The sequence below is a fragment of the Rhea pennata genome, chromosome 10, assembly GCF_028389875.1.
Source record: "Rhea pennata isolate bPtePen1 chromosome 10, bPtePen1.pri, whole genome shotgun sequence".
Taxonomy (NCBI): domain Eukaryota; kingdom Metazoa; phylum Chordata; class Aves; order Rheiformes; family Rheidae; genus Rhea; species Rhea pennata.
Window position 1 is genome coordinate 16,486,826 of NC_084672.1, and position 16,012 is coordinate 16,502,837.

The 16,012-nt window shown below is 34.7% G+C and overlaps 1 protein-coding gene across 1 annotated transcript in view; it reads left to right on the plus strand.

Moving 5' to 3' along the window:
* MINDY2 (MINDY lysine 48 deubiquitinase 2) overlaps positions 1 to 5,421 on the plus strand; it is a 36,142-nt gene extending 30,721 nt beyond the window's left edge. Inside the window, exons 8-9 of the mRNA XM_062584189.1 lie at positions 1,000 to 1,173; positions 3,188 to 5,421. Coding sequence (XP_062440173.1) covers positions 1,000 to 1,173; positions 3,188 to 3,307 — 294 coding nt within the window. The 3' untranslated portion in view covers positions 3,308 to 5,421. The remainder of the gene's footprint in view (positions 1 to 999; positions 1,174 to 3,187) is intronic.
* Positions 5,422 to 16,012: the final 10,591 nt, after the last annotated feature.

Genomic DNA, 16,012 nt, shown 5'->3' on the forward strand with positions numbered 1-16,012 from the left:
GAAATAACTTCCAGAAGTCCTGTTTCAGACAGGACCAATTATACTAGATAATGCATAAGCATGTACCAAGACCATCCAGGCTCCCTGGATATCTTACATTCTAAAAAGGCAAGGCAAATTTAATCCTTTTAAGCAATTCTACTTTTTTTTTTTAATACTGAAGAATACATGAAGAAGCAGATGCTTTTTAATAAATAGTGCTAAACAGTAATAAATTGAAGCACTTTCATCTTATTTGTAGACTACAGAATCTGGTAGAGATGAGGGGGTAGTCACATTTTGAGTTGCCACGCTTTCTCTTCCATTTCCTTCTGTCTCATTTGTAATACGGAGTAGTGCCAATGCCTCAGCCACTGCAGTTCAGTGTAGTATTTTAGCTTAAGCAGTTGCACTGGAATCTGGACTGTTCCTTTTGTGTAGATGGTTTTTTAGGGTGTTTCTTTTTTCCTTTTAATGATCTGTCATGAAGCTAGGTTAGAGGGGCATGTATTCAGAACTAACTTTTGATTATTTTGTCATCAGTTTAGAAGTTAATCTTGAGAGTGAATCAATGAGGAACACTGTTCACTGTAGTGGGAACAGACGTTCTGTTGAGCATAAGTTACAGAGTTTAACTAGAAATAGCAAATTACAAAGACAACTTCAAAATTGTTATTCCTGCCTAGAACAAGTATGAACTAGATAGCGTTCTCCCCTTGCAGCTGCCCAGGTTGGAATATCATGAAAGCAACTCTCTTACTAGATTTTGTTTCCTATATGGTGATATAGGCATACTGGAAATAGAAACATGAAGTAGCTTTTTTTTCAGCCTTTGTACTGTTCTGATTCTGAACAGGTTCTGAAATGCAATTTGTGTAGTTTCCATGAGATAGATGTATTTGTAGATAAAGCTAGAGAAAAAGAGATGGTACTATGTAGTTGCACTTACTGAAGAATTTAGTTGATATGACTTGGCTTGCTTCTTGTAGAAGAACATTAATAAACAAGTTTACTGTTTAGGATTATCTGATGGCATTGTCTCTACAACAAGAGCAGCAAAATCAAGAGATTAACTGGGAGCAGATCCCAGAAGGAATCAGTGATCTGGAGCTAGCAAAGAAGCTCCAGGAAGAGGAAGACAGGCGAGCTTCTCAGTACTATCAGGAACAAGAACAAGCAGCTGCTCAGGTCCAGGTAAGAGAACATCATTACACATTATGACTACTAGCTTTAGTGAATATTAATTTAATAGTTATACAGATGCATCTACATTAATAGATATTTCAGACAGATACAAGACTTGTGCTGTTCATGTTCTTACACAACAATGATGAGACAAGTATAGGAATTTTAATATTGCTGTTACTGTTGGAGTATGCACGCAGATTCCAGTTCCTGCCATGTAACTACATTAAAGCATGTCTAGCTTTCTACATTGAGGCCTCTTTCACAGTGTTTTAGTTGGAATGATAGAATGAATTAGGGCTACAATAATTAGGGTTGTAAAGACTGTGTTGGAAGAAAGTAATACTGTGCAGTTTTAAGTAATGTTTTGAGAAAGAACAGAAAGCAAACCTGGAACATGAAGAATACTAAACTAAAAAAAAAAACAGAAGTCTCATTTTTGCATGATTTGACATTAACAGGTATGTAGTTAGATTTTTATTATTATTATTCAGCTTTTGTAAATACGGAATTATATTTTTTCAGTTTTATTCCAGAACCATTAGAAATCTTTTGGATGCAGTTCAGTTTGTATCACTCTCAGTAAATAAGCTTAATTTTTTTCAGAGATTTTAATGACTTTGTAGATACATAGTTGTGCTTAATTTTTGACAAAAACAAAGTACTCTCTCTGTTATTGAATCAGCCCTATTATTTATAATTTCTCCAAAATATACATAATTTTTTAGTTTTGCATTCTGTGCTTCACTTCTGGCCTACATGTGCATGAACCAGTGAGAAAGAAATGTTAAGCTAAATCTTACTCACAAAATTGCAAGAACAGGAGATGACAGCAAATTAAAACCAAGAAGATCTCTCTTAATTTGGAGGGGAAAAAATGGTTAAAAGTACATACCAGTATAAATCTCTTCCGAGGGTGTTGTCTGAGCTCAAACTGCCATAACTTGAGATTCTATTCTAACATTATTTTACTTGTTCATAAATAGGACTGGATTATTAGCTAATATTCTTACATTATTTGCAAAAAAAAAAAAAAAAAAAAAAAGAATTAAATAGTGCATTTGAAGAGCTTGGAAAATGCAACTCATGCACATGCATATACAAAACTGACATATCTTGTATACAATAGGCAATATTGAAGTTGATGTTCTGGATTCAAGGACCTGTTAGTCTGTGAAGACTTTTCAAAACTATATTTTTTAATATATGTGGAAATTAAAGAAACCTGAAGGCTAAATCTTCAGGTAGCCTGAAGCAATTCAGAACTATTAACTGAAATGCTAGATGCAAAACAAGAATTTTGAGAATTGCAAGTTATTTCCATGGCTCATTGCTTTAATAGAACCATTGGTAGCTATTTCTAAGACAAAGATGTGAACAGAGTAAAAGGGAAGATTCACTTTTACTGGTTGAAAAATTGTGGAAACCTGCATAACAGGTCTTAACAGCATCTTTATCTGTGAATAGGTAATAGCAAGACAAGATAATAAATTAGCAAACCTTGCTGTCACCTTTTGGTATACCAAAGAACTTCCAAGTTCCTAAGAACTTTCTAGTGATGAAAAGCTTCTGGCTTTCCATATTTGGATGTCAAAACCAGTACTTTCACTCTGCAACTTCTGAAATGTAGGATTTGTTTTTAAAAAACAAATGAGGAAGAATATCCAATGCAGTAAAACAGAGGTGCCAAAAAAGGTTTAAAGCCAACTTTGGTTATTGAAGTGATGCACTGATATAGCTGATCTGCATGTGGTCAGAGTAGAAGGGACACACAGGATTTGAAATGTATTTTCAGTGGACTTGTACTTTCAGAAATAAGGAGTTTTGATGGCAGTTTTGGAGAACACATACCAAAAAAAGGCTTACACTTGAATTTTGCTGTGGTTGCATACTAACAGTGAAACAAAATTTGTGAATTCAAAGCTAGATTATTACTCCAGTTTGTTGCATCTACAGTAATATTTGATTGCTTTAGTCAAAGTGGGGTTTTTTTTTTGTTGTTCACCCCCCCCCCCCCATGTAGCAGGTGCAAGGTGCTGTTTCTCCGGCAAGTGGAAGACAATCTGGGAGTAGTGAACGCAAACGTAAAGAGCCTCGAGAGAAAGAGAGAGAAAAAGAGAAGAATAGCTGTGTTATCTTGTAACATGAAATGGATTTAGTCTGGAGCCAAGTGCATGTCCTCAGAAGCAAAAACAAGGAGTAAAAAGGAAGACAAACCCGTTACATGCCGCCTGTGCCTGATTACCCCATGGATTTTGTTCATGTTTCAGGAGAGGATGGGTGACTTTGTTACAATCCATACAGACCTTTTTCAAAGTCATAGTGCGTGCTGCTTGAGATGGAATTCCAAATCACAGTTGGATGCGGCTGTGCTTTGAGTTAGTCATACAAAATATTGCACCTTGTAGCTGAACACACAAATCATGGCAAGTTTTGTGTCATAGTGACATGCATTACTCATTACATCAGTTAGTAAGCTATTTTATCTTCTATCCTAAACAAAGGAAGTAATTGGTTTTGTGTCAGACTTCTTGAAGTCTGTACATTAGCACAACAGAATCCTGTTACTTTAATGGTGTGAAAATATATCTTGTGCTGGGTATCATAACATAAGAGCCCAATGAACAGCTGGGCACTGCCTCCTCAGTGTGTCCAGGTTTTTTGCTTCTGGATCTGGTATGTTTGGTTTTTTGAACCCAGATTGATACTGTGTTAGTGGCATCTTTGCACCCCCAGCCAGCTTTATCTTGCCTCATGAATATGTGATTTGGTAGTTGTCATATTAAAAATGTGTCGTAGAAAATGGGGCATTTATTAATGAGCAAGATGAATATTATTTGCTTTTCTTGCAATTAAACCTGGGTATGGCAACTCAGATGTTATCAGGGTTAAACAAATAATTTTATAGATAATTTTTTTTCTTTTAGTATTTTTTCTCTTATAGGTAAACTGGACCAGATAAGTTATTTATTGACCTCTCCATATGATAAGTTAATGAGAGGAAACTAAGGTCTATAATAATCCTTATTCTATATAAGAATGCAGAATTCAAATAACTATCTGCCTTTTTTCCAGAAGTACCTTGATCTTTAACATGATGTTAATGTGTCCACTTGTATGTTTAAGCAAGTGTACTGTAGTTAAATACACATTTTTCTTGTTTTCTAAATCACCTATTCTTAAAAGCACACTTTTGAAAGGTGAGAGAGAAGCAAGGCTGCTCTCTGAGATTGTTTGGAAAGGTAGTCAGGTGTAATATTTTGTTTTTTAAATCACTAATTTAGAATTTTTGAGAAACTTCTGTAGAAACCAGATTTTTCTAATTTATGGGAACCAAATAAATATGTTGCATCTTGTAGTATTTATAGAATACAGAAACAGAATACTTGCTGAATTCTGAGGGAACCATAAACCCTCCTCCACTTCCATTAAGTCAGTAACAGTTACCTTCTTGCTGAACCTTTTTGATAAAATTTATATTTAGCAATTTGTAAATACTTTTGAAAAAGGCTGCTTTGCCTGGACAAGTTCTTATCTATGCTCTAAGCCTGGGTAAGTGCATTAGTTAGTATACAGTAGTCTGGGACAGCCAATGCAGCCAGCTGGAATATGACATTCCTAGTTTTGGATGTTTGAGAATGTCTGGAAGGGTTTAAAATTCTTGGTATCTGAACACAAGTCCACAGGTCAAAAGCTGCTTTAAAATTATTTCAAGCAGACTTGCCACTGTGACTGGAACCAGTCATCACACAAATCTATTAGAAATCTAGAAGGAGAATTAGACTGATGAAGAATGTCTTATATTAACTAAAGGGCCAGTCTGGTTCACTTTTTTCATGCCTTTTTTTCTTTTATTTTTCACTTTTGTTACCATTTCCTTTTTATAATAAAGAAGTAATGAGTGGTAGAAGATCTCAAAAAAAAAAAAAAATCTCTATATTCTCTAAAAAAAAGTCATGCCCAGAAGTCATTTTAATGCTTAATATATGCAGTTTAGATAACTTTCTATGTCAAAGCAAAGGGTGACTATTTTTTTGTTTGCAGTAGTCTGACTTCAAACAAATTAATGTAAAGGAGGATCACCAACATAAAGACTTGTCTACTTCAAGCAGAACAGAAAATATTTCAATATAGTAGTGTCAATAACAAAGACTTTAAGCCAGAATGTTGTTTAAAAACATTCTGTTACTAAGATTTTTCCAAATTTGTATATTTACATTTATTTATTGCCCTTGAAAAATAAATATGTCAAGTTAAGTGTTTGTTATCTTATTATTTTTTAGTGACAATATTGTCACTTCAGATTCCTTTTTGAACAGATTTAACTTGAGCACACATGTTGATAATCAAGGGTATCTTTTTGCCTAAGAAATTTGCTAGTATTAGAAGATTTCGTGGAAGATTTCCAGTATATCAGGCAGATATGCCTGAAACCTAAGATACTGTAGTGATGATAATATTGTCATTTGGTTACAATGGGAGAAAAGTTAAATGTCAGTTCTTAGCATAAAGTCTGAACTTCCCAGATAACTCAGTTTCTCCTGTAATAAAGGAGTAAAGGGTTTCAGATTATTTGGGATAACAGACATATTGTTCAAGAAGTTTTCTATTAATATCCTTTTTCTTTACAGGTCTTGAAGCTTTGGAAAAAAGGTAAAGAATTTCTGATATCTAGGGCATTGTTTTCCATTAGTTGAGTTTGCTAGTGGTAAGAGTTATAAGCACAGGAGCTTGTTAATATGAAAAATGTTGAAGTTTAATGTCCTAACTAAACATTCCAAAAAATACTATGTCAGTTGGTATCAATGCTAGCATCTGATGAATCCAAAAAATGGTTCAACTATAGCCTTGAACTGATTTTATCTGCAATATTGAACTTGGAAAACAACATTAGATAAAAACTCATAGATCACCAGTAAGATGATGTGTATTTCTGGTTTCTTTACTTTTATTTGCTGTCTTTTTCAAAGCTCATGTTCTGGAGAAAGGGTACAGATTTATATTTTAAATATGTTTATCCAGTTAGCATGCACATACTCTAAAGGCCTACACAAGGTATATTAAGTTGTCCAGAAGAGTAGAGTAGAATTTCTATTTAGATAGATAAAAGCTAGCACAGAAGACACGGAATCATATAATTTGTTGCTGTATACTGTAGTTGTATAAAAAGTTAAATAAGTATTCTTAAAATTAGCAAAAAATCAAGCACTGCCATGGTGTAAAATGGTTTTCTAAGAGGCACTTTATGAATGCTCAAATCTACTTTTTTTTTTTTGAGTGATATTTATGTGGAATCTAAGACCCAACAGAGCAGATCCAAATAAAGACTGTAATACTAGAGAATAAAATTAGCATTCTTGAAAATTCACTTAAACATACTGTGCAAAAAAACCCCCACAAATTTTTGCAGCAAGCCATCCAGTCAGTATAATAAATTTTGTGTTCAGATTGTCTTTACAGATTTCTTCTTGTGGATCACAGACACACAAGCTAAAAGTGAATCATACACTCTTCTGCATAAAGTCACGTTGGATTGCTAATCAGTCTATCTACTTATTTGATACTTCACATTATTGTTAAATGTTTCTTCAAAACTGTATTCACAGGATTCTTGAAAAAGTCTTCCCTTATCTAATAAAAGGGAATTTGACTTCTTGAAATTGAATCTTTTGGTGTATTCAGCAGAAGGTATTAAAGGGTGAAGCTGATCTACTTCTAACAGAATCTTTTTGTTTCCTGCTACAATAGATTTGTAACCCTAAGCAGCTTATTGCTTGTATCAACTTTCTTACCATTGGAATGCTTATCACAGTCAATCACTGAAGTTTATGCAAAGTCTAAACTTAAAAACACATACTGAATAAATTAAAAGTTGTATGTACTTTATATTAAAGGAAACTTTTGTTTTTAAGGCTTTAACCTTAAACAGCAGGTAACTCAAGATATGCAAGTTAATTGATGCAATGTTTTCAACAGAAAGCATATTAGGGAAAAGCAGAAATAACAAACCTTGGTTTGGTTGCAATATAATGTTCAAATATTTCTCTATACATGCTATGAGAAAATGTCCTTGGTAACAAGAAAAATTTGACACTGAAAAATGTCTGTATAGCCAAGAGGGATGCAACATAATGACAAGCATCAATTTAAGAATTTAAGTATGTATGTTTCATCTCGTGATTAAGTCTAGTTACTTAATTCTGTTGGGCTTTTTAAACGTGCAGCAATATAATGGTAAATTGTTATTTTGAGTGGGAAAATTTGGTGAGGTGAATGACACTTTCTCATCCAAATTCAATTATGTAGTAGTCTATTAATTTGCATAGTATTTCTGCATAGCCCCTTCTTGCTAACAGCTTTTTCTTACAAAGCACTGTCATTTTATGCAGACTGTCATCTGCTCTGAAAAGGAGGTTGGGGAGGGCAGGGGGAAATGCAGGGGAGGAAAGCAAGGTGGGATCATAAAGGTCTCTGTGCCACCTACTTATCTTGAGATTGTTTATGGATTTGCCCTTAATTTTGCTATTATTCTAGCTACTTTTGTGGCTAGAGACAGTTTTCTCAGCTGTATCTAGCTGCAGTATAGCATGTACTGGCCAAATCTTCTCACCAAAATTGTGACCAGCATGCTCCCTCCTTACGAGGTTGGCAGTGTTTGCCCCTGTATGCACTCTTCACTCTCACAATGCTTCTAGGTTAATACTGTAGCTGTTTTAACCCTCTAATAACCCAAAAGATTTTTATTAAATGTCAGTCTTCTATTGTTTAATTTGAGTCCATCCATCACAGAGCGCTCTCTACCTGAAAATTACTTCTGAAGAGCTTGCTGAAGCTTGGCAGTTCTTTATTGCCTTTAATGTTATTTTCCTGGCCTGTAGGATTACTTAGCTTGTGGAGAAGTTTCATGTGTTGAGTCTTAAAGAACTTTCTCTAGTTAGGTATCTGTATCTGTAGAAGTCAAGATCACTTAAACTTGACAATGTACTTTTCAATAAAATAGTTAGGCCTGAGAAATCCATAGGAAAGAATTCAAAAAAAAGTGTACTCCACTGAAAAGTACTAGCTTAATATAACCAGTGTTCTCCCAAACTAACTTATTTTAACAGTATAGTGAAAATGAAGGCATCTGTTTCCCTAAATGCAATTTGTTGGTGAAACATGAAATAAGATACTACAAATGTTGTGTTATAAACTTAAGGAAGCAGGTGATGGTGATGTGGCTAACAGACCTGCTGGGACCCAAAGTGTGTGCAATGAGATTATTTGATACAGTCAAACACAAAGTCAAATAAAGATACTTAAATTGGGGGCAGGGGACACACCATAAAATATCAAATTTCTTTCTTCTTTTCTTTTGGGGGCGGGTGTCTTTTGGGGAACTGTCCTTTAGTGCTGATACAATTTCGGTTAGGTTCCATCCAGCTTTAGCGATACATATTACGAAATTCATAAATGTAGGAAATTATCTACCTTGTGGTTCATGAGAATGCCTTTAGATCTTATAAACTTAGAATTGCCTTAGCAAAATCACTAAGCTGGATGAAATAATGCTGTGAGTCTATCTCACCTTTGAGTTAATGCTCTTTTTTCTCATTGAAGTCTTTAGCAAAACTTGCATAGACTTTTCGAGTTAGACGTCAGTTGTAATTTTTCGATTACAAACTTAAGATGAGACTAAGCAGTCTTGAAAACTTCACCTGATTGCAGAGTCTTGCACCTTTTTTTTTTTTTTCTAAATGTGTTTCGGGAAAAAAGGGAGATAATAGATATTTTGTCTGAGTCTTCTGTTCACTTTTGTTCTGGTTTTGTTCACTGGCACGTACCAAGGAAAGCACCTAAAACTGCAGTGAGAAACAACAAATGTTACGTTGTTTCTCATACAACAAATGTAATGTTAAGTAAACTTAAATCAACTGAATATGGGCACTTACAGGAAGCTTATTTGTATTTTAGTAAATATTAATGAACATCTTTGGATTTCATTATATCTTGTTGCGAGGAGCTCTGCAATAAAAACATCAAAACTTGGACAAGTCTTAATCCCATTATATGAGCTGATCCTATCTGGTCATTACTATTTGCATTGAATAGTTCTTCCTAGATTTGTTTATGTGGTGCAATCTGAAGCTGATGAGTAAACTGTTTATGCTTGTAATCTAGTTGTGGTAAACACTGGCCAACATCCAGATAGTAGTATTTCTGCCTTCAGAAACAAAGGCTGACAAAAAGTCAGTGTTTACATTTACCAACTCTGATGCTTTTAAATACTAGAGCTGTAGAACAGTTAAGGAAAACTAAATAAAGCTGTCTACCATTGCCAAAACATTCTAATTTGTCCTCTGTCAAAAGATGAGGAAAATACAGAATCAGCTATAGAATAATATTAGTGATGTTATCCTTTGCATTTCTGTGATCTGTTCAAGTTCTGGTGAAAAGTGGTCTGATTTGGTTCCCTAATCCCTTACTGTACATTCATGCAGCTCATTAAACATGATATAGTAAAACTAGACATAACCATGACATCTTTATCTAGTTAATGCTATCTGTTCTAATACTGAGGACATGGACTTCATGGTATAATGTCTGAAGTCCAAGTACGTACTTACTAAGTCCACAATATAATATATTACATGTATCAGCTAAAATGAAGCTATTGTGATTGTTTGTCCATGCTATAGTTGTACTTGCTGTGAAGGAACTGCAGAAGATCAGATGGCTGCTTTCCTAATATACTTTGAAACTACTTTGAGATGTTCTTCATAACACTGTCTGTACTTATTACTGTAATACTGTAATAAGGCTACACTGAATGTAGTATTAGTTTTTAAAAAAAGCTTATATTTGATTTTGTAAGATAATATTATGTTTGACAATGTACACTGCCATCAGCCTTTAAAACTCTAACAAACAGCCTCATTTATGGGCAGAAATTGAACCACAGGAAGTTCTGCCTGAATATGAGGAGAAATTTCTTCCCTGTGAGAGTGATGGAGCACTGGAACAGGTTGCCCAGAGAGGTTGTGGAGTCTCCTTCTCTGGAGATCTTCAAGGCCCGCCTGGATGCAACCCTGTCTACCATGCTCTAGGTGACCCTGCTGAGAAGGGAGGTTGGACTAGATGGTCTCCAGAGGTCCCTGCCAACCTTACCAATTCTATAACAAGCCCAGGCTCTAGAGATTTCAGAAGGATTTAGTAAATATTAGGAACAGAATTAATCCTAAACAAAATACAGTTTATTTTTCATGATAGTTTGTCTTGTGAATTGGAACGGTTAACAGTTCAGGGCTATCTTACAGTAATTAACGGTGGCTGAAAGTGTTCTAGGATTTACTTTAAAACTTTCCCTGTAGTATTACAATACTCAAACACTTGTCCTAAATCATTTTTACTAAAGGTCTGTTTAGTTGAACTTCGTACTACCATGTATAGACACAAGGAGGAAACTGAAATATGACATTTTAGTATACACTTAAGCCAGTTTTGTAACTTATTACATTGTTGCATATTTGATTATCAACATCTGTCAGCTCTACAAGTCTGGAGATGGAGGGGAACAACTGAAACCTGAAGTTCTAACTTTAGCTGGAATTTCCAAGGAGAACAATATAGGGTGATCAATACTTCCTTTTGAAATTCTCAGATGAAATAGGAAAGTCGGGAGTTTTTGATGGTGGTGGAGGGTGAACAGGAAAAGCCAGTGTTAGATTAGCCTTTGTATTTTTTGACAAGAATATGCTCAGTTTTGACTTTAACTATGTCTCAGATTTGTTAGCACTTTAGTATGGTACCTATTCAGCATTTATGCGCATTTCCAATGGAATTTTTATCTTCACTAGTTTGGTGGCAATTTTAGGTGATTTATTACTGTAGATTAACAAGAGCCCAAAAAAGAAAGTTTTGCAATGAATACTATTTTTGTTTACAGTTGGATTTCATTAAAGTCATTTAAATTCAAAGCTTGAAAACAGGTCATAGGCGAGGTGAGTAAATAATAGTATACTTTTGCCCAAGTGCAGCCTTGGTAGGCTACAAAATGGACTTGTACTTACTGCAGGGAAATACTGTGGAAATAAAATTCCTTGTTTACTTGTAAAAATTTAGTAACAATGTAGACAGACTGAACAAACCAATGAATCTGCTTGTGAATTTTCAGACTACCTACAGTTCAGCAATCTGGACTGTTACCATGAATAGCAGCAATAATCAGATGGTTGTCCTTAATATACTTAGCTAACAGGAGTATGTTTGTATTCCTAAAAATCTTATCTTCTCTCTCAGGCTAGCAGACAAAAATGACCTTTGAGAACCACTTAAAAACAACCAGAAATACACCCATTTCAAGAGATATCTGTTGTAGCAAGTGTGTTTCTTCACCTATGCTTAGATAACTCTTGAACTTATTAGTACTATTACCTTATGTTAATTTGTGTGACTTAACTTCAGCATGGTGTAGACATTCAGTAAATGAGTGGGACTTAGTTTTTGATACAGTTCGTACTTGGAAAAAGAAAACAGCTAATACTTCTCCCCAAGTTACTATCAGATCCCATTTGACAAACATACCACTATTGTGACTGTTCTTTCCTATATAATATTTTTGTAGTGTATAATCATTGTTTACAGGTTGTCTGAAAATTTGACAGTGGTCCTGAAAACAGTGAGAAGTATCAAGTATCTTGTTCTTTCCCTTAGAAATTATTTATAAATCTGTTTTTAGATGCTCACTACTAGTTCTTACACAAAGTCACAGAATGTTAACACTTTTTAAGGGATTGTCTTATGGCTACTTATTTTATAAGGGAGTGGAAAAATACCATCATCAGTTTCCCCAACAGTAACCTGACACAGTGTTAATGTTAAATGACATTTTTGATTTGTCTTTAATATTACAGCTTCCAGTGAAAGCAGTTCTTAAAGGTTTCATAAATGATTTTTGATTGTCTTTATCTTGTGAACAGATGCATAACTTATTTTTTACAACTTTTTATAATCACATTTTATATATGTTTGTAAGCTTGTTAATGAAACTGTTTAAGTTTGATACTCACAAAAATGAATTTTAAGTTATCACTAGTTCTGCAATGTTAGTCAAATATTCATTCACATACTAACTGTTGTGACAGGGGTCTTTTTGCAAAGATAATGAAGATTTTTAAAAAATGAAAAGTATTAAGAAAGTTCCAGAGATTTCCTGCTTGAAGCAGATTGGTAATGTATTCAAGATGCTTTGCTTAGATACTTTACCAAACAGAATTGTGCAACTGCTAAGCTCTATTAAATCAGCACTTTAGTTCTGAGCCTGTTAATCACCTAATATTTATCTTGTTCTCTAAATCCTATTTTAACCGGAAATGTAAAAATCAGAACTAATGCAAGATACTGTAGATCCTCCAGGAAAGAGGGAAAATTAAAAGTTAAACCTATATTTTAAAATTATATGACGTGATTAAATCCAGTCAATGCAGTGATAAATGTACCAAAGTGATTGAAATCCTTTTCACCTTAATGTTACCCCAGCATCCAATATTGTAACTGCATTTACAAGTTCAACTACTGAATTTGTTTTGCATTTTAAAAGCCTTAATTGTTTATATTGTATTAAAGTGTTTCTAAAGACTATAAAGAATCAAAATTTTCCTGGTAAATTGTTAAGCTAACTTTGAACATCTAGATCATTTTCAGAGAGAAGACTAATTCCATATTATAATACCACTTGTTACTGTCTATGTGCCGCACAGAAAAGAACTGTTGAATACCATTATCTTTTTAAAAATGTCTTTGGTTATCAGCTTTCCTATAGTTTAAGTACAATATCCTGTTTAGATCTGTTTTGTTGAACACTTCTAAAATGCATCATACATAAATAAATTTAAGTGCGCAAACTTAAATAAAAGTTTCATTTATAATATTTAAATTTTTCTAATAACAAAATTTATCTAAAATCTGTCAAAAATTACCTTGGGGAGGAAGAGGACAGGCCTGCTGATCTAAATATTTTAAAATTTCTTTACAGTATTTTAGAAAGCTTTTGCCACCTTGTTTTCAATCAGATTTCTCATCATCATCCCAGCTTGCTTCAGTGTTTTCAATTGAAATATCAAGTGAAATATGTACATATGTACAGTCACATTTATTTTTACTTAATTAAGTGTCATGAAATACTGTTTATAGCTTTTCTGAGAAGTTTAGATGTTTAGATAAACTTACTTACTATAGCCAAAATAGCAAGTCACATGTGAGTCTTTTGCATGTTTCTATAGCTTAAATTAAGGTTTTAGACTTTCACATTTCTTGCTTTATCTGTTAAGTGCTACAAGTATTCATCATATAGTAAATACATATTTTGTATGTGTTGCTATATTTAATGAATCATGAAGTACAATCAAACTGACACTGTATTTTAAATGCACTCTAATTTGTACCTTTTCCTAGAAACTACTACAGAAAGATCAATACCGCCTTAGTAGCTTCTTGAATTTTTCTTCCAAGAGCTGAACAACAGAAGCAGCTTTATCAAATATATCAAAATAAGTTACTTATGTAACCATAATGTTTTTGACACACTTGCTGATATAGTCTAAGTTGAAATCTAACTATTTGTCAATTTTGAATATTCATAAGAGGTTATTTTTAACAAAAAGTTCTTTCCCCTCCCATCTTTCCTGAAAGGTTAGCTACTAGGAAAGTTTAATTAAACATGCTTCCTGCTATTTCTTAATTCCTCTTGAACACTCCAAATACTTGGCAGTTCTTCCACCCAGCAAATGGACTGCAAATGTGCTTAGCAAAGATTACTTTGCACCCCAGAATCTTCTTATGCTGTCCTATAGTTCTACTACCATGATCTTGTCTTTGTTTTTGTAACTACCCGCTGTGGTAAAGCTGTTTAGTGGACTATATTTTCATCTTTTTACTTGCTGAACAATGGCTGTGTGGTAACTATGTATTTAGTCCAGGACTCATCTATCACCCACTCAGCCTAACTAAAATTTCTGATTGATTCTAGTCAAGAAAGACTTATCTAGGACATTCAGCATTAAGCAAAAGGTTTGAAAAGATGCATCCCTCTTGCTTGAGACCACATCACAGAATGGTTGAGGGTGGAAGGGGCCTCTGGAGATCATCTAGTCCAACCCCCCTGCTCAGCTGGGTTGCCTGCAGCATATTAGAGAGGGTTGCATCCAGGTGGGCCTTGACTATCTCCAGAGAAGGAGACTCCACAAGCTCTCTGGGCAACCTGTGCCAGTGCTCCGTCACTAGCAAGTTGTACTTGTACGTGACCACCACCACCTTTTTCAGATCTCCAACCAACATAACTGAAGTTCATCTGTGGTAGTCTGGCCTAATATAAACTGAACTGAGCAGTTACTCCACTGCGATACCTGTATTGCAAAAATATTTCATTTTAGAGCTGGACTGAAACTAGGCCTCGTTAGGCTAATGCATGCTTCAGTAAACTTTACTGATGAGGTTATAGCCTCATGAGGCTGATACAAGTATCTTGCTAAAAGTCCCGGAATTATTCTCGTCTAGATACCAGACAATGGCTCTTTTTTTGTTGCAAAAGACAAAATGAAACAAATGCTAGAAGTTATTGGTTACACAGTTGTTGCAGAATATGGCTCTTTCTTCCTTTGCTCCAAACAGGTTCTCAGGAGTCTCCTCATGCACAACCCTTAAGCTTCAACTCTTTCTTTTCACTCACTCCCACACATATACCTCCCTCTGAAGCAGTATGAACAGTAGCCTACTCTTAGTTACCAGGGCATTCAAGAGGATATACAAGACTAACCTGAATTTCAGATTTGTCACATTATATTTGTACACAGAAATTGTATATTATCTAGTAAAGTTCTTGGAACCCAAGAACCACGACCAATGCTAGACATGAAATTTTTCAAGTCTTGCTGAAACTGGCATGTCTCTAGCAAACATATTTGTTTTCAGAATTTTTTTTCCTAAGTAAATGACTGACTGACTGCTTTGCTTTTATAGGTATAAGGAGAACAGTAAGGAAAAGCAAGAACTGAAGTCAGATACTAAGTGAAAGCAAGTTATTTGCTTGAAAGAGCAGCATCCTTAGGTGTCCGAGTCTGTAGCAGTTTGTTCATGCTCATTTATCACACTAACAAAGAAAGACTGGTGGTAAACAAATCTTTGCTTTCTAAATGGAAGAGTTAGCGTGCCTTTTAGAAGACTCCCTGTCTGAAATTCAAGGATGACTAATAAAAACAGAAAAACTGTCTCCCATTAACATAACTTTATGATAAAGGTCTGCCAGAACTTTGCTATAGTAGATGGAAAGTGTGTAAGCATGAGTAAACTGTTCCTTTTTGATACTGGTCTTCCTAGTACTATCAAAAGTCCCGCTACATTTTCAACATGCATAACAGTGAAGACGACAATCAGAAAAAGTTTAGCTAGAAAGGTGGAAGCTTTTTACATAATGACTACATAAATCTGCAGTATGCTGTTTATACAAATATTAAAGATCATGGTACTATTCTTAAAACTGTTTATAATCTAGTTCAATAGAACAAGGTACTTGACACACAAATAGCTCTAGGACTCCTCCCCAGTTTGAACTCCTTTATGAAATACTAATGTCCTTCAGTACAATGAGGCTATTTTATCTGGAAGGTGCATTTAAAGCAAGTGCTGTCAATTACATAAGAGCTCTTCAGGAAAGTTTAGCTGCGGCAAAAGTAGCTACTCCCAACTACTAATAGTTGGGAGTACAGATAGTTGTACAGTAGTCCATACGCAGCCTGGCAGCAGTCATTTGCTTGCTGCTTCTTGTCCCTCTGCTGGGGACCTGCTGCTCTGGCCCCAAGGGCAGCCGCTGGCT